At 52.3% G+C, this 22,802-nt stretch overlaps 9 protein-coding genes across 9 annotated transcripts; 6 read left to right on the top strand and 3 right to left on the bottom strand.

The window, feature by feature from the left end:
• Positions 1 to 1,972: 1,972 nt before the first annotated feature.
• NCS57_00527400 (NmrA domain-containing protein) lies at positions 1,973 to 5,223 on the top strand (the record flags this gene model as incomplete). Its single annotated transcript, XM_053055205.1, has 5 exons — positions 1,973 to 2,371; positions 2,424 to 2,801; positions 2,850 to 3,862; positions 4,265 to 4,292; positions 4,342 to 5,223. The coding sequence occupies 5 exons, from the start codon at positions 1,973 to 1,975 to the stop codon at positions 5,221 to 5,223; spliced, it is 2,700 nt and encodes an 899-aa protein (XP_052914160.1).
• Positions 5,224 to 5,321: 98 nt separating this feature from the next.
• Positions 5,322 to 6,380, bottom strand: NCS57_00527300 (PKS-ER domain-containing protein; the record flags this gene model as incomplete). The annotated part of the gene is made up of 1 exon (XM_053055204.1): positions 5,322 to 6,380. The coding sequence occupies one exon, from the start codon at positions 6,378 to 6,380 to the stop codon at positions 5,322 to 5,324; it is 1,059 nt and encodes a 352-aa protein (XP_052914159.1).
• A 1,211-nt stretch (positions 6,381 to 7,591) lies between these two features.
• NCS57_00527200 (uncharacterized protein) lies at positions 7,592 to 12,136 on the top strand (the record flags this gene model as incomplete). The annotated part of the gene is made up of 3 exons (XM_053055203.1): positions 7,592 to 7,984; positions 8,037 to 8,568; positions 8,616 to 12,136. The coding sequence occupies 3 exons, from the start codon at positions 7,592 to 7,594 to the stop codon at positions 12,134 to 12,136; spliced, it is 4,446 nt and encodes a 1,481-aa protein (XP_052914158.1).
• A 940-nt stretch (positions 12,137 to 13,076) lies between these two features.
• On the top strand, positions 13,077 to 13,890 carry NCS57_00527100 (uncharacterized protein; the record flags this gene model as incomplete). The annotated part of the gene is made up of 2 exons (XM_053055202.1): positions 13,077 to 13,405; positions 13,458 to 13,890. 2 exons carry the CDS (start codon positions 13,077 to 13,079, stop codon positions 13,888 to 13,890), a joined length of 762 nt encoding a protein of 253 aa, XP_052914157.1.
• A 629-nt stretch (positions 13,891 to 14,519) lies between these two features.
• Positions 14,520 to 15,701, top strand: NCS57_00527000 (uncharacterized protein; the record flags this gene model as incomplete). The annotated part of the gene is made up of 5 exons (XM_053055201.1): positions 14,520 to 14,613; positions 14,678 to 14,698; positions 14,823 to 14,954; positions 15,004 to 15,151; positions 15,200 to 15,701. The coding sequence occupies 5 exons, from the start codon at positions 14,520 to 14,522 to the stop codon at positions 15,699 to 15,701; spliced, it is 897 nt and encodes a 298-aa protein (XP_052914156.1).
• A 1,005-nt stretch (positions 15,702 to 16,706) lies between these two features.
• Positions 16,707 to 17,241, bottom strand: NCS57_00526900 (uncharacterized protein; the record flags this gene model as incomplete). The annotated part of the gene is made up of 3 exons (XM_053055200.1): positions 16,707 to 16,850; positions 16,904 to 17,092; positions 17,155 to 17,241. 3 exons carry the CDS (start codon positions 17,239 to 17,241, stop codon positions 16,707 to 16,709), a joined length of 420 nt encoding a protein of 139 aa, XP_052914155.1.
• Positions 17,242 to 18,168: 927 nt separating this feature from the next.
• NCS57_00526800 (uncharacterized protein) lies at positions 18,169 to 19,286 on the top strand (the record flags this gene model as incomplete). Its single annotated transcript, XM_053055199.1, has 3 exons — positions 18,169 to 18,189; positions 18,254 to 18,667; positions 18,723 to 19,286. The coding sequence occupies 3 exons, from the start codon at positions 18,169 to 18,171 to the stop codon at positions 19,284 to 19,286; spliced, it is 999 nt and encodes a 332-aa protein (XP_052914154.1).
• A 544-nt stretch (positions 19,287 to 19,830) lies between these two features.
• NCS57_00526700 (uncharacterized protein) lies at positions 19,831 to 20,854 on the top strand (the record flags this gene model as incomplete). Its single annotated transcript, XM_053055198.1, has 3 exons — positions 19,831 to 20,139; positions 20,190 to 20,668; positions 20,716 to 20,854. The coding sequence occupies exons 1-3, from the start codon at positions 20,038 to 20,040 to the stop codon at positions 20,852 to 20,854; spliced, it is 720 nt and encodes a 239-aa protein (XP_052914153.1). The 5' UTR covers positions 19,831 to 20,037.
• Positions 20,855 to 21,194: 340 nt separating this feature from the next.
• NCS57_00526600 (WSC domain-containing protein) lies at positions 21,195 to 22,562 on the bottom strand (the record flags this gene model as incomplete). The annotated part of the gene is made up of 1 exon (XM_053055197.1): positions 21,195 to 22,562. One exon carries the CDS (start codon positions 22,560 to 22,562, stop codon positions 21,195 to 21,197), a length of 1,368 nt encoding a protein of 455 aa, XP_052914152.1.
• Between the last annotated feature and the right edge of the window lie 240 nt (positions 22,563 to 22,802).

Below are 22,802 nucleotides of genomic sequence, written 5' to 3'. Positions count from 1 at the left end.
TTCGGTCAACAGCGTTGTCGTCTTGTTTCACTAGATGCCGCGGAGCACTCACAAGAACAGTGCACGGCCGGTCATACTTGAGGGCTAAAATAATCTAACAGAGCCGTGGTCGGCAATATGGCTCCGATGTCCGTTGCAAGGAGGCCAGCCTACACGATTCGTTCCGGTAACCTCGTCAGCGTATGACGGCCCACAGAGGCTTCACAGAATCGATCACCTTCTACTGCATACGGCGCAATACCGCTCTAGACTAATCCAGTAAGATAGGGCCAAAAATGGCCCGGGTGATCATGGCGCACAACCTTGACTCTACCGTAATGGAGAAGTATTTCACTGCGGGTCGAACTATGCTGTCTGATTTGACCTCGCTCGCCATCCGTGAGGCTTTGGCGATGACACAGATAATCGCCCCTTGATGGCAGCCTGGCTTTCTTTCGACTTAGCCAAGAGCAAGGTCGCTACCTTCCGGCCTTGACCTGCTGGCCGCCGGCTTGGGGAGCCCTTCAAGAAACTGGCCGACAGCTATGACGACTTCTTAAGTATGTCTTCAAGAAATGTGTCCCTCGCTCGAGCGTCGAGGGCATGTTTTACGCGAGAATGCTGATCGGAAACTTGACGACGAACTCGGTCGACCCGGAGAAAGAGGTCGACGGGCGCTTCCGCGGACGCGAAAAGAACATCATCATCAAAGACGAGTTCAAAGAGAAGCCTATTCTGCTAAAGGGTGCACCGCGCGGGGTGTCGATCAAGGAAAACATGCCGATGCGAGCGGGCGCTCTCATGGACTACCTGGGGCTCCAAGGAACGAAGACAGACCCTAAAGTCATTCCGAGAAATGGTCAACCTACAGTAGGCAATCATCTGCGCTGCTGCCATGGAAGACTACTCGAGAAGCCTATAGCAAGGCAAAGGAAGAGCCATCGAAAGACAGCGGCTCCAAGAATCGCTCCCTTGACCATGGTTCGGGCCTCCTCCAATAGCGTCTGTTCCAATCAGGACAGGCAAGGCGCCTGACTAAATCCTAACAGGGTTCCAAGCTTGCAGCAGAAATACATGATGAGAATTTAGGAAGGATTATAAAAGATAAAGTTGGGACTTTTACAAGTTTGTAAGAAAGCTCTGTGAATTGTCTAGGAATACCTCTGGAGAATGTCACAAGAATTCCACAAAGATTTCTTTATGAATCCCAGACTGGTTAATAGGTGAGAGTATTGTTCTACCAGCTCAGTCAACTTAAAGAGATATACCCAGGTAAACTATGCCAGTTCTCTTCTTCGTTCACATGTACACGCTTCTTAAACGAGAGTTTTCACTTGAGGATCTTGGATATTAGAATTGCCCCCCCGCCAAAATATTCTTCCCATCGACCCTCAACAAAGAATCATGGTTTTCGGTGACTTGTATGAGTTTAAGCGGATTAAATTCTTGCGTCTACGTGGCCGGATAACTCAAGCCTGGTTAGCAAGCCTGGATCACTTCTTCCCCGAGGCAACAAACACCTCCAACGAACCTCGTCAATGACGTAGTCAGTCAAAAGCCAGCAGAATGTAACCAGACCCTTATGGTCACCTCAATTCGATCAGGCCCAAAGCCCAGTTCTAGAACGCCTCCAAGGTCAGCCCAGCAGCACTAGCCTTTCCATCCGCAGCAGGCTCTGCCAATGTCTCACCATGAAGGATGTCAGTCACATGCCAAGACCTACACATGCAGCCCTCAGCTATTATTATCCCAAACCTAGCCCCTGAGCCGCCTTACGGGGGCGAAAACGCCTTATTGCGCAGCTCAGCTCTCCGCATCCCAGCGATCCTCTCATCCATGATTGGCGATGATCCGACTCCTTCGAGCCACACGCAGCGCTTCCTTCAGATCAGGCTTTGGCTATTTTTTTTCGCTTTGTGTAACAAACACATGTTTTAAAACTCTCCCTCCCCGCATCTTTTGGGGGCGAGGGGTCAGGAACCTATTTGCAGCCATGAGTAACAACATTTGCAACATATCGCTCGAATACGATGCGACCAAACAACAGAATATAACATGGGTCGACAGCCCCAACGTCCGGGGCACCCTCGACATCCTCCAGAGCTGCGTCTTGACCCTCGTCGCATGCATCTACACGGCTCTGCATCTCGATGTGCCTCTCAAGACGGCATGGCACGAGGTCTTCCTCTACAAGCTCAAATGGGTTCTCATCACTCTCTTTGCGCCTGAGATTTCGGTTTACATGGCTGCGGATCAGCTCCAGCAAGCTTGGAGCCTCAAAAAGAGGCTTCTGTCTCTGGTCCCCGAGGTACAGGCCGTGGTTCCTGGCACGGGGGAGACTGAGGTTGAGCTTCCGCTGGTGGGGAGTAAGACCAACGTCATGAGCGCAATTGTAAGAGCTCCCCTTCAACAAGCCGACTGTAGCTAAGCGCCATCCTTTCCAGCCAGAGATTAGTCTTAAATACGCCTTCTTCATCATAATGGGAGGCGTCCGCGTCAACGTCGACGACATAATCTCGCTCCCCGACCTCGACTTTAAAGCACAACGCCACTTTACCACCCGTCCTTACACGATCCGAGTCGGTCCCAAGACGATAATCCAGCTTGCTGAAAAAGGATACTGGATAAACATACCAAAGCAAAAGATTGACGATAAAAGCAAGGCTGACGTCCTTCAGAAGTGTCTGGTCATGATCCAAGTTTCTTGGATGGTGATGCAGTGCATCGTTCGCAAGGTTTATAACTTGCCTCTTGCCTTATTAGAGGTTCATACTATGGTGCACGTTGTTTGTGCCATGTTCCTCTATCTCTGCTGGTTGAGGGTGAGTGTCCTCTTGCAAAGTGACCCTATGGGTAAATAACATTGCTAGAAACCATTAAATGTCCTAGAGCCCGAACTGCTAGACCCTGGCAAGTTCAAGGGCACCATAGCCCTTCTCGCTCAGCAACAGTTCTACCCCAACATGGCTACTAGGCTAGCCCTCGTTCCTCCTCAGGAATACCCTGACCAGCCACCCCCGCGAAGACGAGGCGGTCTTATCTCTCATGACTGGATCACACCGAATATGGGGCAGCGCATAACCCATGAAGAATACCCTTGGGTCTCAGAAAAGATGTGGGCTTATCTACCCCCGGATGCATGGGCGAGACTCAGATCGGACCGCTCGGAGCGACTACCTTTAGGTGCCTGGCGATGGCTCCCCCCAAGACCGGGACGTTGGATCTCAGACAAAGAGACCCAGATGCGTCCGGGTGATGTTCTCCCGTGCGGCCTCATGTATCACTCCGAGTTTCAAGATCTCCCCCTCCCGCTAACAGAGGAATTCCTCAACCGATGGGACGCGATCTTGAAAGCATTCCCATTCCAAGACCGCGAAGAATTATCAAGTACATCCAAGTTCCTCAGAGTAAACAGACTTGGATGGGACTTTGAACTCGTCGACCCCGAAGAAGACGCCCCAGTCCAAGGCCAAGACCTCTTCCTCGCCCGTCTAAAAGAATTCGCACCCGTTCCCGTTGGCATCTTCAGAACCATGCCCTTCAGCGCCGGCAAACGGAATCTCGACATCAACCTCAAGGTCTTTACAGAGAACACGGGCTCATCCTTCGGTCTCCTGAAGTTTTTCAGAGCCTTCCCCTGGCTGGCGGTCCTCGCCCTCCTCCTCTCTGGCATCTACGGCGGCGTCCACCTGTCAGCCTGGAGATCGACGTTCCCCAGTATCCATGAACAAATCCTCTGGAAGGTCAGCTGTATATACATCGCAGCCGTTCTCCCCGTATACTTTATCATTGGCCCTGCAATGTCGGACGTTGCATTCTGGTCTGGGCCTGAAACTTTCACTGCTGTCGGGATGTCCACGGTGATATCACTTGTTCTACTGACGTATGGGGTTGCAAGGGTGTTTATCATTGTCGAGTCTTTTATCAGTTTGCGGCTTGTCCCTCTTGGGGTGTATATATCGCCAACTTGGGTCCAGATGTTTCCTCATTTTTAGCAGCCACAAAAATCAAGCAGTTTCTTTCCTTCATCCTTCGTTCCATTTTGTCCTATGACTATGTTAAACTTGAGAAGCTGACCTCAATATCAAGATCAAGGCATGATCGTCCTCTTAAAGTATGACACGGCTAAGACGGCAGGACAAGCTAGGGAGAGCTTCAGGCAACCGGCCCCACACGGCGGAGTTCCGCCCATTGCGGGGCGGCCAAGGAGCATAAAAACATCTTCTATCCCTGGAGCATAACATCTGGTGCAACTCAACATTTATACACACACAATGACTTCTAGCGAGATAAAGAAAGTCGCCATCTTTGGTGTAAGAATCCCTCTACTTCTATGCTTCGTCCAGGCTAACGTGACCTCAGGCATCGGGCAACTTTGGCACCCCCATCACAGCCGCCCTTACAAAGGCTGGTTTCGACGTGACTGTCATCTCTAGGACCGAATCAACGGCAACCTTTCCCGATGGACTTCCCGTCATCAAAACTACATATACCCTTGAGAACCTCACCAAAGCCTTGGCCGGTCAAGATGCGGCAGTCTGCGTCGTGGGCCCCGCCGGCGTCAGTTTGCAATCCACCATGATCGACGCTGCAGAAGCCGCAGGGGTAAAGCGCTTCATTATTGATGACTTTGGCTGGGGACCAGACTTTACGAGCTTCCCCGAGTTTGAACCTATCCGCGCTCAGCGACTAGTGGGAGTGAATCACGCCGAGGCCCGGGGTGAAGCAAATCCGGCCTTTAGCTGGACTGGCATCGCGACAGGCAATCCCGTTGACTGGGCTCTCAAGCGCTTTCCTCTCATGGGTTTCGATATTCCCAACAAGGCCGCTCTCATCTACGACTCTGGAACGGAAAAGTTTACGGGAACCACATTGGAAGGCATCGGTCAATCAGTCGCCGGCGTCCTCCAAAACCCGGAAGCCACAGCAAACTGCACCGTCAAAGTCATGTCCATAAAAGCAAGCCAAAACGAACTCCTACAAGCCTTTGAAAGTGTTTCAGGGAGCAAGTGGGACATTCAGAGATCGACAACAAAGGAATTGATAGACGATGCGCGGGAGAAGCATGCAAAGGGTGACAGGGGTTGGATTCTGGCGTTGGCGGTAGCTCAGCTGTTTAATGAGGGAAAGGCCATGTGCCTTGTTGCGCCTTCGTGGGAGGAGTCGGATTCAAAGTTGTTGGGGGTGGCAGAGGTGTCTCCTCGGGAGCTTGCTGCTACTGTTCTAGGTGTCTCTGTAGACTAAGGGGACTTATCAAGAGGCAGGTCAGGGTTCGGGAAATTCCATATCAACCATGTTTCTCTACCAAGATACGCTCTGTGTGTTCGATCTGACAGTACTGTTCACTTCATAGGCTGCTGAAGAGCAATCTTGGAGAAACCCCCTCCAACCTTGACGACACGTTGAATCTCCTCTAGCGCATCCTCAGCCGTTCCATCCAACACACGAACCGGCACAGACCTAAAAACCTTTCCATAATTCTCAACAGCCCATGCCAAAGCCTCCCAAGCCTTTTCATAGTCGGCGGGTCTCGCAGGCACGGTGAACGGATGTGGTACTCCTGGAGGTTGAATGGTAAAGTCGAGGTTTGGCGTAGCGATTGGGAATTTGAACTGCTTGCTCTCCCTAAACAGAGTCGAGGCGGCTACAGTTTTCTCTGAAATGCATCGAAGGACTTGGTCTCCCGAGTTGGGAGCTCCCGCAGCGTCAAATGCATATGTAAAGTCGTCGTAACCCAGTTCTTTCAACGCCGTGCTGATAGATTCGTATACATCCTCTGCCCTGTAATCAAAACATTTCGTGGCTCCAAGAGATTCAAGGTGCTCGAACTGTTCAGGTTTCGCCGCGACGATGATAGGAGAGATGCCGCTTGCAACAGCAAACTGAAGGGCACAGTACCCGACAGCTCCCGTAGCACCCCAGAGCAAGAAAGGGCCATTCTTCTCAAATTTCTCAGTTTCTCCGGGGAGGGGAAACTCAAGGTGATTGTAAAGTGCATCAGCGGCCGTCATGGTGACGACAGTAAGACACGCCGCATCAGACTGGGGCAAGTTGTCAGGGACCTTGAAGAGCATAGTCTCGGGGCAAGTCAGGTAAGCTTGGTGAGAGCCATAGTTGGGAGATCGACCCAGGCCAGACGGCGTGTAACCGGCCACTATATCCCCTGCTTTATAAGGTGAATCTGGGTTGGTGATCTCAATAACCTCGCCGCAAAAGTCGTAGCCAAGGGTGGTGTTGATGATGCCAAGTTCAGTTGAATGCTTGATATCGGCCGGGTTGGCTCCAGAGAATAAAACTTTGATCAACAATTCGCCTTCTGCAGGTTTTGGGGGTTCTTGCTTCTGAATGACCTCGAATTGGACATTTTGATTCACAAAGAGTGCTTTGGTATTGTTGGCCATGGTGAGAGTTGTGGTGGTTGAGCCTAGGTGTCACGTCGAAGATCAGGATGGTGCGAGATGATGCCAACAGAAAATGAATAACTGGACAGAAACTTGGCAGATTGATCAATATATATATTTATCTATCATACGTTGCGCATATAAAGTTTCGCGGAATGCGAACATCTGGCCATGGCGGGCACATTGACCACCCCGGCTCCGATTACGTGATCAGTTCTAGAGGTTGAAGTTTTGGAGATGCAAGATCAATTCAATCGCACAGCACAATATCAAACGAGCCAGTAAGTAAGTATGTAATCCAAGGCCCATTGGTCCAAATATACGATACCTCACCAAGGCACACAAAGAAGGTTGACTCAGGGTTCAGTGTCAGGTGAGCCAAGATTCCCACTTTCGGGCAACCAACAGCACAACTAGAAAAAAAGAAGACACGCATTCCAGTTCACGACTGTGGCTCTTCAAACGTCGATAGGCAGATGAAATACAGAGGCGACAAAAAAAAAAGCAAAAGAGTCATGCTGCTTCTGCATGTCTAAGCCACCATCTGTTGGGTTTCACTGTGGGGTTCTACAGGGCGGTGCCCCTCAGGCTGGAGAAGACACTTGGGCGTCTAGTACAGTTTTACCCCTGTCATCTCTTTCACCGACAGGCATTGCTTGATCACAGTTGAAGAGTGAAAGAACAGGCTTCAGTGTGACGAGGCTTCTTGAAATGAAGAGGACTGGCGTTTCTCTTGGCTAAAGAGCCCAATGGCAAGCCCTCTCGCAACTTCATTTCCACAACCTCATCACCCCTGCCAGCCCGTCAGCAGCAAACATCCGACATTCCGAGAATGTGCAGCACTCAGGTGATGCAGCAGATCCATACGCGAAAACCACCAAGGCTGGGCGTCACACAGACAAGGGGGCAGAGGATCGCTCAGCCTTACCGACACAGGCATGGTATATCATGCAGAGTCAGCACTCCGGGGCGGTTGACGTCTTCGCACCGTCCCGTTTGACTAAAACTGTTCGTTGTCTGGCAGGGGTTGGTTTTGCCTGGATTTGGCCCCCACAGCTGCGTTCACCATCTTTTTGACGCCTGGGGAGGAGGTTGCAACCTGGACTACAAAAGTCGCCTCGCAGACACCATATTCTTTGTTAATTTTACCAATTATTTCTATTGATACCCGTACCCAAGCATATTTACTTTCATATCCTGTAATCGGCATCATGGCTGCCGACAACAAGCAGGACGACGCCGTCAGGGCCCAATTCACCCAAATCCTCGACGACGCCAGCAAGCTCTACTCAGACTCTTCCAAAAAGGAAGACCTTGCCAACTTCCTCAACCCGCCGATCAAGTCCATCAAAGAGCTCATCAACCAGATAGAGACGCAGAATGAAAAGTTCAGCTCGTTCCGGAAGAAGCGCCAGTCCCTCTTCAGCGCCCTCGCCGCCACTCTCGGCCCCGTCGAGGTCGTCGGCGAGATCGTGGCGGGCGGCGCAAGTGACATGTTTGCGCCCGCCGAGGGCATCTTTGGGGCTGTCGTTTATCTCATCAATGCCGCGAGGGATGTTTCGGCTGCGTATGACTCTATTCTCGAGTTGTTTGATCAGCTCAAGGTGAGCGATATCGTGCCCAACCCCGCATCACAGAACTAACCAGTGAGCAAAGGACTTTACGTCGCGACTCGACGTCTACATCCAGCATCAAATGTCCGACTCTCTACGGAACAAGGTCGTGCATATTCTTGCTACTCTGTTCGAAGTGTTCGTGCTCGCTGCAAAGGAAGTTCGTCGTGGCCGCGTCAAGACGTACTTCCGAAACCTCGTTGGCGTTGACAGCCCCGTGCAGGGCGCCCTGGACAAGCTCAAGGCTCTCAACATTGGCGAGGAGCGCCAGGTAATTGCCGACACATACGGCGGCGTCAACAGGCTCGAGGTCAAGACGGACGAAGTGGCAAACATGATGAATCAGGTCAACCAGACGGTCCTGCAACTCAAGTCTGAGGCTCGGGAACGGAATATGGAGTCTGCTCAGGATAAGCTCAAGCAGATCCTGGAGCCATCGCCGTTTCCTGAGGACTTTTTTGCTCTGTTTAACAAGTCGCGGGCAGAGAGCACTGGAGAATGGATCATCAAGGATGATATCCTCAAGTCGTGGGTTGACAAGGAGACACAGTTCCTCTGGATATCTGGTGCTCCTGGTAAGTCGCCCTTCAAGAAGTGTGTACATCAGCTAACCAGGTATCAGGAACTGGCAAGTCTTTTCTCACAACAAAATTAATCGCCTGGGGCACTGATCATCTACCCCATGTCGCCTACTTCTACTTCCGTGACAACAACCCAGAAACACGATCAGTCCTTCAAGCGCTCAAGGATGTCGCCTACCAACTCAGCGAGAGCGATCCCTTCTACGCCAAGCAGCTCCTCAAGAGCTTGCGCAGCAATGATGAGATCAGAACAATCCCCAGTGCCTACAGGAAGCTACTGGTCCAGCCCTTCCAAGAAGACAAGCTCAAGAAGGACATTTACATCTTCTTTGACGGTATCGACGAAGCCGACCCTGCTGAAGTTGAAGAACTACTCGAGCAGCTTGGGTCTGACGACGAGTCCGTCCACAGACCAGACCACTGCAGACTTCAAGTCGCCCTTATCGGACGAACATACATGACAGAGACGGTAACCTACGCTCTCGACCCAGACAACCGAGGCAGCCATGTTGTCAACACTCTCAACGTGACACCCGACCGCAATGCCCAAGACGTCAGGGCCTACATCGAGGAGAGCGTCTGGCGCCTACGAAACCTCAACCGCTCACCCCCGGAGTTCAAGGACAAGGTCGTAGAGGCCATGGTCAAGCAGGCCGCAGGACTCTTCATCCTTGCAAAGTTCATGCTCGAAGACATCAGCCGGAAGCGACACCCGCAGACGATTCTCCAGAGTCTGCAGTCGTATCCTAAGGAGATCAACGGCATGCTTGCCCGCACGCTCAAGAACTTGTCCGAGACATTGTACGAGGACCAAGCTAGTGATCTCAACGAGATGTTGCAGTGGGTTGCCTGCGCTGAGGAGGTGTTGAGTCTGGAGCAGTTAGAGGCTGTGCTCATCTTCAGATTCGGTGATCCACCTTTTCATCTGGAGGAGACTCTGCGAGGACAATATGCCTGCTTCTTTGAGCTCGAGCGTGAAGATGGTTTAACCACCGACGATCTTATTCGAGAGCACGAAAAGGAGCAGCGCGATCTGGGGTCCGGCAGAAGATCAAGCTCAGCCAGCCGTCCTGGCTCTGGTAGAAACGACAGCCCAAGCCAAGGTATCTTTGGTCGTTCAACCGGTACCGATCTAAACCGCAACCTCTCGCCAGGCCGTCGCGGAAGTCCAACACAAGGTCTAAGCCCTTCTCGCAGCCCTGGACGAAGTCCCGCCCGCGGTGCCAGTCCCGCCAACAACTCAGACCTCTTCGACCCCATGAGCGAGATGGAGTTCCGATCCAACAAGTCCAACACGTGGGTGACCTTCTTCCACTCTTCCGTCAAGAGCTTCTTCAGTCAGGAAAACTCTGCCAAGCTCGGCGCGCCAACCACTGGCCCTACCATCGGCTTCGACCCCCTTGTGGCTAGAATCCACATCGTCAAGACCTGTCTCTCCATTTTTACCGACCAAGCCTGGTTCAATAAGCACAGGCTCGGCAACAACGGTCGTGAGGCGATCAAGCAGTACGCTGCATGGTACTGGCAGGAGCATTTGGCTGTCCTCGACCCAGAGACTGTTCCGGCTGCTGAGAAGCGAGAGCTCGGACAGCGGGTGTACAAGATGCTCACAGAAGACAACATCATCCTCGACTGGACCCTCATGTACGAGAAGAACGATGAAGGTCTCGACGTTCTTACAGATTCCAACATGAGGGGCCTCAAGAAGTGGATGAGCGACCCCGAAGTTCTCAACTCGCTCACCGCCGAGAACAGAGAATGGACAAAGAAGGCCCTCGAAGAGAACCCAGGCATCTTCAAGCCCATCGGTGACCTGTACGCCCGAGCCTGGCTCTCTGAGGACTTTAAGAAGTACATCCCCACGCTCTTCTGCTTCAAGATTGTCCAGTCCATCGCCTTCATGCAGGAGGGTTACTCATGGACAGACTGCAACCGACACTGGACAGAGATCCCCGTCGACAAGCGTATCACAAAGGCTGCTGAGTGGGCGCAGATCCCCGAGTCTGCACACTGGCACAGGCGTTACGGAAGTACGTACTTGACCAACGACATGAACAGCAAGGCTCTGTTCCACTACGACAAGGCCCTCGCTCTCGATAACAACAGCGTCGAGACGCGTGGTCGTATCGCATACTGTCTTTCGCGGGATGGTCGCTTCAAGGAGGCGTTGGAGCAGACACTCAAGTGTGAGGCGATCGAGGAGGAGAGCATTGCTGGTGGAAAGCTTGATGAGGAGGCTCTCAAGGCGAGCAAGTGGCGATTGTACAAGGACCACATCCTCATCGCAACCTGCTATGAGGAGCTCGGTAACGCTGGGGATGCCCTCGTGTACTACGTCAAGGCCATGAAGAGCGCCAAGGTCGTGGGTCTCAACAACAAGGCATGCAAGGAGTACTTTGAGCCTGAGCTCGGATACCTGGAGCTGCTGGCCGCTGAAAGCCGACACGACGAAATCGTCAAGTTCCTCCACGAACTCGATGAAGAAATCACAGACGCCGAGCACCACCGGACTCAGCTGGTTGAGTTCCTCCTGGAGTGGTACAACAAGCCTCTTATCGTCGACTGGATTCCCAAGGCAGCGAGCAAAATCGGTGCTACAGCCTTCCTGATTGAGAGGCTCGAGTTTACTATTGAGGTGGCCACCGCGACTCGCGATCCTCTCAAGGCTTTGTACTTGAGACTGGCACTCGGTGCCACGTATACTTACAACCGCGAGATTGACGCCGCCATTAACTTGTTTGAGCGCATCACCCAGCTAGGCTACCGCCCACGTGGAAATGTCCCTACACGACAGGCCTATGCTCTTGCTTTCCAGAGACTCGCGACACTCTACAAGGAGAGGATCCTCCACGCTGGACTCAAGACCCCTGAAGCCAACGGTTGGCTAGAAGAGCTCAAGAGCGTCAAGGACCAGCAAAGCAAGCACCAAAACCAAGACATGCCCATCAGCATGGTTGGTTCCGACGTCAATGTTGCAGCCATCTACCTAGCCCTCTTCAACCGCCTCTTAGGCAACACAACAGGCGCAGACCGTGATCTCCGCCAGCTCATAAACGACAGCATCGACATCCTCTCCGACGACGACGTTCAAAACGACGAGTACGCACTCGACAACCTCCTCCGTCTCTTCATCGCAGCAGACGACATGGAAAACGCCCTAGCCCTAAGCCAATCGATGCGAAGAATCGATCCCAAGGCATTAACATCCACACCCAGCGACTCACCCGTCGCACAACGCTCAGAGCCCAAACTCCCCGAGATCCAAACAATGCAACAATCCTGCGCACAATGTCTCGACCCAATCCCATCTTCAGACTCGTACTTTATCTGCGAGTACTGCATGGAATGCTACGACGCAAAGTGCATCAAGGTGATACAAGGTGAAGGCAACAAAACAAGCGATCACAGAGCAGACTTGATCTGTCGAAGTGACCACAAGTGGTTGACTGTGCCACCGCTGCAAAAGGTTCTGCACAGGGGAGAGATTTTACTCCCGGATGGAAAGATTGCGAGCTTTGGGGAGTGGAAGGCTGGGTTGGAGAAGAAGTGGCCAAGGAAGTAGATGGGAGTGTGAAGCATTAGTGGAGTTGGAGGGTGCATGTGATGTGTTTGTTACGGGAAAGGGATTGGGATTGACAATGCATCTCATAAATTGAAGCATAGCGAAAGTCATTGGGATGAACAGATAGGTAGAGTCTAGATGTTAGACAAAATGGATAGGGGCTGCGGCAGCATGCTCAAGGTTCCGTCGCTGTAACCCGTGGATGCCAGATATTGTTTGCAATGTGATGAAAATGATCGGTTTAAACGGTTGATGAGATACAACAACGGGTTCCTGGGCTGGGATGCTCATCAGGACACTTAACGGCGACGTTCCAAGGCATATGCATGTCCCCGTCAAGTTTCGTTCCAGGCAACAAGATCCCGTCGCGTTTGTCGGAGTCGAATATAGACAAAAATGATGTGACTCGTCCCCTACATCAATGACATTCAATTTTGTATCTACACGTTCTATATCCGTTTGTCGACGGCGCATCTCCACCATAGCCTCCCGTTTGCACCATGGCCAGCCCCGTCTCATCACTATGAGAGCGCCACATGGCAGTCGCCCATGCATCTTCTCGTCTAGTTACTTCCGAGCCGCGTTTGCTCCGCAACAACCCTTCTCAGAGTCGAAAGATTCCCCCGGTCTCGTTGGCAGAGTTTGTCCACTACAAGTGTTATGTTAACCCCTGTTTCACGGGTATGCGCACCATCACCTCTCCAGCCGCTTTGCTTGCTCCAAGAAAGGCGGGCTACAGCACTCACCTGCAGCACGCCGTTCAGACTGGCTATGAAACCGTCCCATGACCGTTTATCGACTGTTTCCCGAGGCAACAACGCTCGAGGCCTGAAAGAAGCAGATATGCCCTTCTTCCTGCCCACTAATGCAATAGCTCACTGGCCAATCCCCCTCGCCGATCGTCCAGAGGTCAGTCATAGGCACCAAACGCACCGCGGACATGATGTCCGACACGTCCCAGCCCGCCACAGAGTGCGAGGAGAGTGCACTGGACAACCTGCCCCCATTATCTGTTCTCCTCAAAGCCCTGAAGCCAGGCACCAACATCTTCAACACCCGCGATTACTCCCCCGACTGCGACGATGAGTCCGATGAGCTCATTGAACTTGGCTGTGGGAGACTCTCATACGTTCTACATGAACCCGGGCAGTCCTTTGTTATCAAGAAGCAGCCTTCTGGTTTCAATTTCTCGAACTGCGGACTCGTCCGACTCACAGAGAAGGAAGCCGACACGACGATGAACGCTTTTCAGGTATTCAGCAAACTTGAGTTAAGTTCGGGAATCTCGGTCAAGGTGCCAGGGAATGCCAAATCTATGAAGGACTGGGAGGCATTCGGGGAGAATCGGCATCAACGTTGTTGATCTTTCGAGAGCCATTGGCGAGGCTTTCGCTGTCATCCATTTCGACTGTGGGCTCTCTGGCATGGGCGTCGAGTTTGCTTTTGGCCTTTCCATACCCAAGAGGCCAAGTGCGCGCTGCTTGTACACCGTCGACCTCTATCTCTTTGACTTTGGGGACTGTTGGAAAGACGACAACGGAGTGGGAACGGAGGGTCTGAACATGGCCAACATCATGCTCCAGCCCGAAACTCGAAAGTTCATTCCGAGCCCCCTGAATAGTCCAACCCTGTATAAGGTCTTCAAGGACGCTTACATTGAGTATGCGAAGAAGAGCCTAGGTGACGAATGCAGCCCACTTCCATGCAATGGCATGAAGCACTATGAGAGGCTTGCCGCCAGGCAGCTTCTGTAATTGACGAAGAATTTGTTTTGTACTTTGAACTGGTCTAGAAAGCACGAATACACCAATAAACATGACCTGACTGGCTGATACACCCATGCACGTTGACTAGCCTTGACGTAGAAACTCGTTGCGAGGCACAGAAGCAGGCCTTCACAGCTTCAGACTTCAAAGATGGATGTCGTTTAGGAACTCTGGAGAATTCACTAGACAAGACGTGAAGTCTTAAAAACGAGCATCACCATGTCGGCATTCGAGGGTGCAAACAGTGCTCCTACCTGAGTGATTCCAAGTTTATAAACACCATAAAAGTAACCCTTTGGTCACATCATAACGCCAACTCTCGTATCGTGCCACACAGGACACGGTGAACTCTTGGTTGCCCGAGGTGAGCTGAGAAGTGAGCCGCAAGCCCGAGGTTACCCACAACCGCCTTGAAGCGCCCCTGCATGACAACCGAACCACCCTGTAAATTAGCGGCTGACTCTATCTCCCTCAGCGGTCGACCAGCTCCCAGCGACATCGGCTGTAAAGTGACGAAATCACACATCCACTTCGCACCTCTTCCCCCACGTTTTCCCCAATAAAAAAAGTTACCCATCAACACCAAACCCTTGCGATAACCGACAGAGTCAAATACCATGGCGTCGACAGTGCAGGAAGTTGAGAAGAAGAAGAAGCCCAGCGCTCTCCGGTCCGTCATTGCCGGATCGACTGCTGGAGCAATCGAGATCGGTACGCACAAGACACGATTTCCCCTCCGAGCTCGAAACTAACGTACCATGTTTTTGAATCATAGCCATCACCTATCCCGCCGAATGTACGTCCACGTAGCCGAAACCACTCTTTTCCCCCCACCGAACCGGTCGACTTCGAGAGAGGAAGACACCAAGGTCGAAACAAGCCAGAAAATGCATAGGGGAGAACTGATGAGGAGCGTCTAGTTGCCAAGACCCGGTCACAGCTCAACCGACGGTTAGCAGCCGGCCAGAAGCTGCCATGGCCTCCGTTTGGCAAGCAGTGGTATGCCGGTTGCACCACCCTGATTATTGGAAACTCGGCCAAGGCTGGAATTCGTACGTGTGAAGCCGTCTCGAGGTGTCGCGTGAGGTTAACTAGGGACAGGATTCGTTGCGTTTGATCAGTACAAGGCACTCCTGGCCGATGAGAATGGCAAGCTATCAGGACCTCGAACTGTCCTTGCGGGTTTCGGCGCTGGTGTGACAGAGTCGCTGCTAGCTGTGACTCCCACAGAGAGTATCAAGACGACACTGTAAGTCCACCAAACCCTCCCTCTTTTCTAGTATACTCACCCTCCCAGAATCGACGACCGCAAGCTCCCCAAGCCCCGAATGCGCGGCTTCCTCGACGCCATCCCCATCATCGCCCGCGAGCGAGGCTTCCGCGGCTTCTTCCAAGGCTTCGTCCCCACGACAGCCCGTCAAGCCGCCAACAGCGCCACGCGCTTCGGCTCCTACACCTTCCTCAAGCAGCTCGCCGAATCCTACACAGCACCTGGAGAAAAGCTCGGCGCCGTGGGAACCTTTGCGACGGGTGGTCTCGCGGGTCTCATCACCGTGTACGTGACGCAGCCTCTCGATACCATCAAGACGCGCATGCAGAGTATTGAAGCGCGCAATATGTATGGCAACTCGTTCAAGTGCGCAAGCATCATCTTCAAGCAGGAGGGTGTTTTGACATTCTGGAGCGGTGCGCTGCCGCGACTTGCGAGGTTGGTCATGAGTGGTGGTATTGTGTTTACGTTGTATGAGCAGAGCATTTCGCTCATGGAAAAGGTGGATCCGGAGGGGAGATATATTTAAAGAGGATAATCTTTATAGACGGAGAGTTGGTGTTGAGGCGATGCTTCAGAAATACAACAAAGCTTGATCAACCGGCATAAAACATGTGTATTCACAACCAGGGAGTGAATCAAGTCTAAAGATTGGCCCAAACTAGAGTTATATGAGACCTACCTTTGGTGATTGCATTGACATGGTGGTCTTGTGTGCAGAAGTACAACTTTATGCGTACGCCATGAGATATGGACCAGAGTAAAGTCAACTGATGACTCATGAGAATAGCCAGTCCACAAACAAGGACCTGCAAATGTCATTACTGGATAGTTTCCAGGGCCGCAATCATTTGGATATTCACCAGGCGAAACATCTATAAACTATAGCCATCAACGCAGAGGTAACCCCAGCAATACGAACCAAGCTTTAAGCCATCCATTCCATGACTCTTGCAGATCATCAGCGGCAATGGCTACTTCATGCGTGCGTCCATGTGGCTCACACATGATGGTTATAGGCCCGACAACCAGGAAATTACTACTGGTCGGAATCGGGGAATGTTTCTGATACTCAGGACACGAGTGTCTCGCACAACGAGCGGTTTTACTGACCTCGTATTAATTGGGATTGGAGGCAACAGTTCCGATGTTAATTAAGCAATTAGAAAGAAAGCGATTAGGTTTAGAATCGATACATCCAAGGCCCTGATATTGTGACTTGATCAATACCTCCGAGTGATACTCTGCTCTAATAGCCAACGTGATCTAGGGCTGCATCGGATGGCAATTCCCGGTCAAGCCCAATTCTATAGATGTCAGGGAAGTAAATGGTTGTCAACGAACGCTTGGTTGAGTCAAAAAGACTCTGTACATCCTGTAATAGAGTGCACATACGGACAGACAGGAACTTGAGGGAATCGCTTTTAATACAGCTAATGTACAGCCAAATGCAACCATATCATATCATCAGTACCCTTTGCGCGCTGGCAAACCATATCTCCTTTTGTATAACCGTTCGCATGTCGTCCCTCGTCTACTGGAACCGAATCATACCACTCAACCTCTTGCCCAACCTCTCTATCCACGATCGATTCGGCGCCTCGTCAATCTCCCTAACCAGATCCTCAAAGTATGTAGGCTGACTCTTTGGCTCTAGCAATCGTCCCTTGAGCTTGAACTATCCCATTCGTTAGCATCCCATCCATGTCAAATGTCGAGGTTTGTGCGTACTCGATCGTTGTATCGGTCTTGGAGGAGGAATTGCAATGCCCTCGCCTTTAGCAGTTCCTCCCGCTCCATCGAGGGCTTGTAGTTTTGGTATCGCTCGGTTACGGCCTTGCCGAGGACATCTTGGAGTTGGTGATCCAGTCGGAGGGCCTGCTTGGGCCAACGGGCAAAGACGTCGGAGTAGATTTTGCGCTGAAGGAGTAGCCGTTAGTTAGAACTTAGTCGCGGCTGAAATTTGGCATGTCTGGACTTACGGATAATGAGCGCGACATTGTGAATTGAGGACAAGGGTGGTTCCAGTATCGTACTGCGCAACCGTCAAATTCCACGACGTCAACCATGAAGAAATTCCCAAGGACAGTGTGCCCGTCACAGTGTAAACTCTAATCAAGACTGTCATCAAAGACCCATCTGATTGGGTCATGTGGCCCCTGCCTCAGGCCGCCACGAGACCCTTGCAATTGATTGCCTCATCACCATCTCTCGACAGAAGCCTGTGATGGATGGGGCATGGTCTGTGGAGGTGGAGTCCCTCGGAACACAGCCCACCTCGCGAACCACATCCAGGCACTCTTTTAGGGAACTTTTTCCCGCCCGTGGCTTTGTAATTGATTTGGGCGTCTGACTCTGACTTGTTCTCTTCTCTTCTCTTCTTTGTGTGTTTACGGCCCCTTTTCCATGTTATTGAGTTCAGCCAAAGGGGTCGAGTGTACGTTTCAACCCCAAGCAGAAAAGGCGCAAGGGTCAAGAACAGATAAAGCGGGAGTCGTCATCCAGTGCGATTAGTGAGACAAGAGCACAGTGCGCAGGCTGCACTTTAGCGTGTCTCGGCACTACCCACCTGCACATGTGCCCCTATCATTTCTCCCGGATCCGGCTTTCCAGAGTCTTCTCGGACACGCCCGCACTGTGCCGATACCGCCGTGGCCATCCCATCCGAGTACGACCAGGCCCGGCGGCATTATTGATCAAGTCCGCCCCCCGAAACTCTGGCCTGGCTTTCTCCTCGCCTTCGTAACCGCTGGACGCAACTGCAACGCAACGCAACGCAACCAAACCTTTCCACGTCGTTCCCTTGAAAAAGCTTCCCCCTTTTTTGTTTTGTCGCCTCTTGCGCCCACAGATTGCAAATCTCTCCTTTTGTTATTATTTTCCTTCCTCTCTAGATACTTCAACGTCGCTCCTGTAGCGAATCCTTGAAGTCGCGTGCGTAACCTCTTTGTTAGTGGCGAGCGGACCCGGGAGGCAGCCGACACCCGATAGCCATCATGTCTGGACGATACGAACGAGTAAGCATCGCGACCCACGATATTTAGGTGTTTTGAACAGTGTAGAGATTCTGACAGGATACAGGTCAACGCTCACGACGCAGACGACGTCGACAGTCCCATCGACGCCCGAAACCGCCTTGGTCCCATCCCCAACTCCCCACCGCCCTCCTTCCACTCCCGAGCCTCCTCTCCCACAAGAAACCGCCAAGTCGATCCCACCCTCGCCGATGCCTTTGACGATGATGACGATAGCGACGATGAGGTGGACGACCGGAGGCGGCTGATGCGACACAACACAACCTCTGCGGCTTCCTCGACCGAGAATATCAGCACGTTACAACCCCCAGTTCAACCGGCTGCCCCGGTACCTACGCCATCTGGGTCAAGGCCGACGAGGATCGTGGGAGGAGGACACGGATCTGATGGTGTTTTTGCCAATCTGTCTGCGCGCCCCGAGAGAGGCAGCAGCGACCCCGAGAAGGACGAGCAACCACCGGTATGTGACACCCGGATAGACTTTGATAAGGCGTCCCAACGCTAACCTGCTATAGTCGTACGAACAAGCCGCTGCCGACGCCGCTCCCCCATATTGGGAAACCACTATTCTCGCCCCGGGCATGGGCGGTCCCGATGAGGTCTACATCGACGGCATGCCTGTTGGATCCTTCTTCTCCTTCATGTGGAACGGCATGATCTCAGTAGCCTTTACGCTCGTCGGCTTCCTTCTCACCTACCTCCTCCACTCGACCCACGCTGCCAAGAACGGTTCCCGCGCTGGCCTCGGTATCACCCTCATCCAATATGGTTTCTACATGAAGGGTGTCTCGGACGACGAACCCCCAGCGATGAGCGGACCCGACGGCTACGCTGCGCCTCCCAACCCCAACTCTCACGAATTCAAGCAAAGCGACGTGACGGACGACGACATGGGCAGCATCAGCGGAGGCGAATGGTTGGGCTATGTTCTTATGGTCGTGGGCTGGTTCCTCCTCATCAAGAGCGTCGCCGAGTTTCTACGAGCCCGCCGACACGAGCAACTGGTCCTTCAAAGCCCCGACCGCGGCCTGGGCGTTCCCATCATTGCCGAGACGGAACCCAACGAGCGTGTGGTGTAATTGGTGTTAAATGATATCCTGGCGAGCTCTCTTTTTTTCCTGTATAACAATACCATCATCATGCAAGCGCGTCAGATGAGCCTTGCTTTCCCTTTTGGCGTTTTCTGGATGGAGGGATGGAATCTGGGTCCTACTACAAGCTCATTGTTTGGCGCGTCACACGCAGTTTCTTAGTCACGTCTATCAAAATATACGTTCAAGCAGGATGCCATGATGAGCTGTGATTATGAAGACCTGATGCATACCTCAAAGTACCCCCTTACGGCCGAAAGATGCAAATCTCTGCATCAACGTAGCATCAAACCAACATCTAACTAATGTACTGTACCCCCATGTCGCGTCCTGTTAGCGATTGATAGACTATCAATATGGTTGTGGGGTTACCCGTCCGCCACGAACATCTCCCGCTGATCCCCGGATTCGGCCCCGCACAAGCTCCCACCATCAACGTCAAGTCATTATCATCGCTCCATCACTGATCTTGTCTTTCTTCTGCAACACCTAGTTCCAGTACTTTACTTCCTAACTCTTCAAACGAACAAGTAGTCAACCTCCTCGCCTCTTCCACTGCATACTCTACCTCTTGCGCAAGCTATCTTCTCCCACATTTCCAAAGCCGACTTCCGCAACACCCCTCGTCATCGTGGCTTCACCCAAGAGGCTGCTCCGGATAGCATCCATCCTCTCAGCCTTTTGCCCTCCGGCTTTTCTCCTACGGCATAGCCACTCAATCCACCGCTTCAGCATCAACATGGCTTGGAGATGTACCGGCTCCTCCAACGAGGCGCTCATCGACAATATGTGGAGGAGCGGGCTCATTACTGATGCTCGTGTGAAGGAAGCTTTTCTCAAGGTACTAATCTGAAGATCGCATATTACCACCAAGTTGACTCACTATTTCAGGTTGATCGTGCACACTATGCTCCCTCAATGCCATACGAAGATTCTCCCCAGCCCATCGGCCACTCTGCCACCATATCCGCTCCTCATATGCACGCCTCAGCCATTGAACATTGCCTCGCCTACCTAATCCCCTCCTCAACCTCTCCCTCACCACGCGTCCTCGATATCGGCTCCGGCTCGGGATACTTGACACATGTAATGGCTGAACTAGTTGGCGACAAGGGCCTCGTCGTGGGGCTGGAGCATATTAAGGAATTGAAAGAGCTAGGGGAGCATAACATGGCAAAGAGTCCCGAGGGAAGAAAGTTTCTTGAGAGTGACAAGGTCAAGTTTAGGTTGGGCGATGGGAGGAAGGGATGGGTTGAGGAGCCGAGAGAAGGTGAACAAGATGAAGGAAAGGGGTGGGATGTTATTCACGTCGGGGCCTCGGCGGCTGAGATACATCCAGAGCTTCTGGAGCAGCTAAAGGCGCCCGGATGGTAAGTGTCCCCAGATGCCCTGCCAAAACAATACTAATAGCGTGTAGCATGTTTATTCCCGTGGACGACGATGGGATGGGATATAGCCAACACGTCTGGCGGATCGAAAAGGATGAGAATGGGGAGATTACAAAGAAGAAGTTGTTTGGCGTTCGATATGTACCCTTGACAAATGCACCAAAGTAATCGACTAGTCTATGAGGTTTCAGGGAGAAAGGATCAAATTGCCAAGACGATATCCTATTCATATCCCAGGTTCTCATCCACTCTATTGTTCGTTAACCGTGAGGAGCGTCAAGTAATCTGACGATATGATACATATACTAGATCATGTCATGGCTTTGGCTTCTCAGAAACAGCGCATACTCAGTGTTGGCATTGTGTTCCGATTCTAGTCTATCAAAGCAAAATCCCAAACTCCTCAATCATAATCATGAAACCTAATCGTAAATCATTTTCGCAAGTCCAAACATCCAGTGTTTGGGCGAATCTAGTCATGTCATTCATCCCGTTTCCCCCTATCGCCTCACATCAGGTACAGGCCAAAGATGATGGCGACGATGGATGAGAGGACACCAGAGCTGTATAGTCTAGGACTCTCGCTCACAAGAGCAGGGGCCTCTCCAGATGCACCGCTGTCTTCACCAGAGGGACCGCTTTGTTCGCCAGTTGCATCATTTTGCCCACCGGAGGCGTCGCTATGCTCACCAGCCGCTCCAGTGTCCTCGCCAGCGCTTCCAGCAGAGCTTCCAGAAGCTTCATCCTGGTTCTCCGCAGGACTGGCATTGCTATCTTCGCAGTTGTCGCCCTCGCATCCAGGCAAGACAGCAGCAGGGTTTTGCGAAGCGGGAGGCGGCACGCATCCTTCAGGGGGGCAACCATTGGGAGTCGAGTTGTTTGCGGGAGCAGGCGTCGCAGCCGGGGCGGGAACAGGCGCAGGGATGGGAGCTGGGACGGGAGTCGCAGGAGGGCATCCCTCAGGAGGACAGGCATTGGCAGCGGCTTGCTTCTGGGCAGCAGGAGTAGGTGGTAGTACAGGCTCACCGCATCCTCCGGGAGGACAAGGGTTGGCAGCAGCCTGCTGTGCCTGAGCCACGGGGGTGGGAGGGATAGGTTCACCGCATCCCTCAGGGGGGCAAGCAGCAGTGGGAATAACAGGCGGGATAGTCTCCTCAGGTGCTGCAGCAGGAGCAGCAGCAGCTCGTCCAGGACAGTCAACGACCTCAGGGGGACATTCAACAACGACCTTGACCTCAGCCTTCTTGCAATCCGCCTTTTCAGTTCCCGGAAGCTGCCACAAGCTGAAAACACCATCACCTCCACACTTTCCACTAGCATCATCCCCAGGAACACAAACAGTCGAGCATCTCGCTTCATCCACAAGCTCAAAGCTCACAGGCGTCGCATCCTCAGGATCATCGCAGTAGCAGCCTCCTCCAATGGCGACGAGGTGCGCTTGTCCGATGCAAGCTTCGAGACAGGCTTCGGCTGTAAAAGTAGAGTCGAAGGGCATTTGCTTGGGGAAGTTGGATGGGGATCCTGTGACGCAGCCGACGTATTCAAAGTTGGATGTTGGGTGGGGGACTGGAGAGGCGAGGATAGTGGTTGTTGTGAGGGCCAGGAGGCTTGTGATGAAGGTTGTTGGTGCCATGTTGTTCAAGATCGAGAAGTGTGTTGGATTGATGTTTCTAGGATAGAAGGTTGCTTTGTTCTCGATGAGTTGCAAGTTGTTGTTGTAGTTGTTATGAGTTGTTTGATGATGAGAGATCGTTCCTAAGCTCGACATACACCAGCGATATATACTTGTTGCATCTATTCCCAACCTCTTGCTCCTATTCACGACGGTATTTCCAAGAACAACCCAACCATCAGAATCCCAATAGCAAGATGCCATTGTGTGTCAATCAATAGGCCGCACTCTCGTTCCAGACAGCGGCACGCGAGGTCGGCTGTCTTGGCAGCGAGTTGTCTTAGACAACAACACCAGCTAAGCTGTGAACCGGGCACCAGGCCGCCGACTCATACCGGAATGTTTAATGCTCTTGAATCAGGCTGGTAAGCGAGAAAAGTAAGACGGAGTGAAAACTCGGCCGTCCCGCCATTTCATGGTATTTTTGGTTACCGGGTTGTCGCC

The sequence above is a fragment of the Fusarium keratoplasticum genome, chromosome 4 (genome assembly GCF_025433545.1).
Source record: "Fusarium keratoplasticum isolate Fu6.1 chromosome 4, whole genome shotgun sequence".
NCBI lineage: Eukaryota > Fungi > Ascomycota > Sordariomycetes > Hypocreales > Nectriaceae > Fusarium > Fusarium keratoplasticum.
The sequence above is the reverse complement of the archived record's forward strand: the minus strand, read 5'-3'. Positions and strand labels throughout refer to the sequence as shown.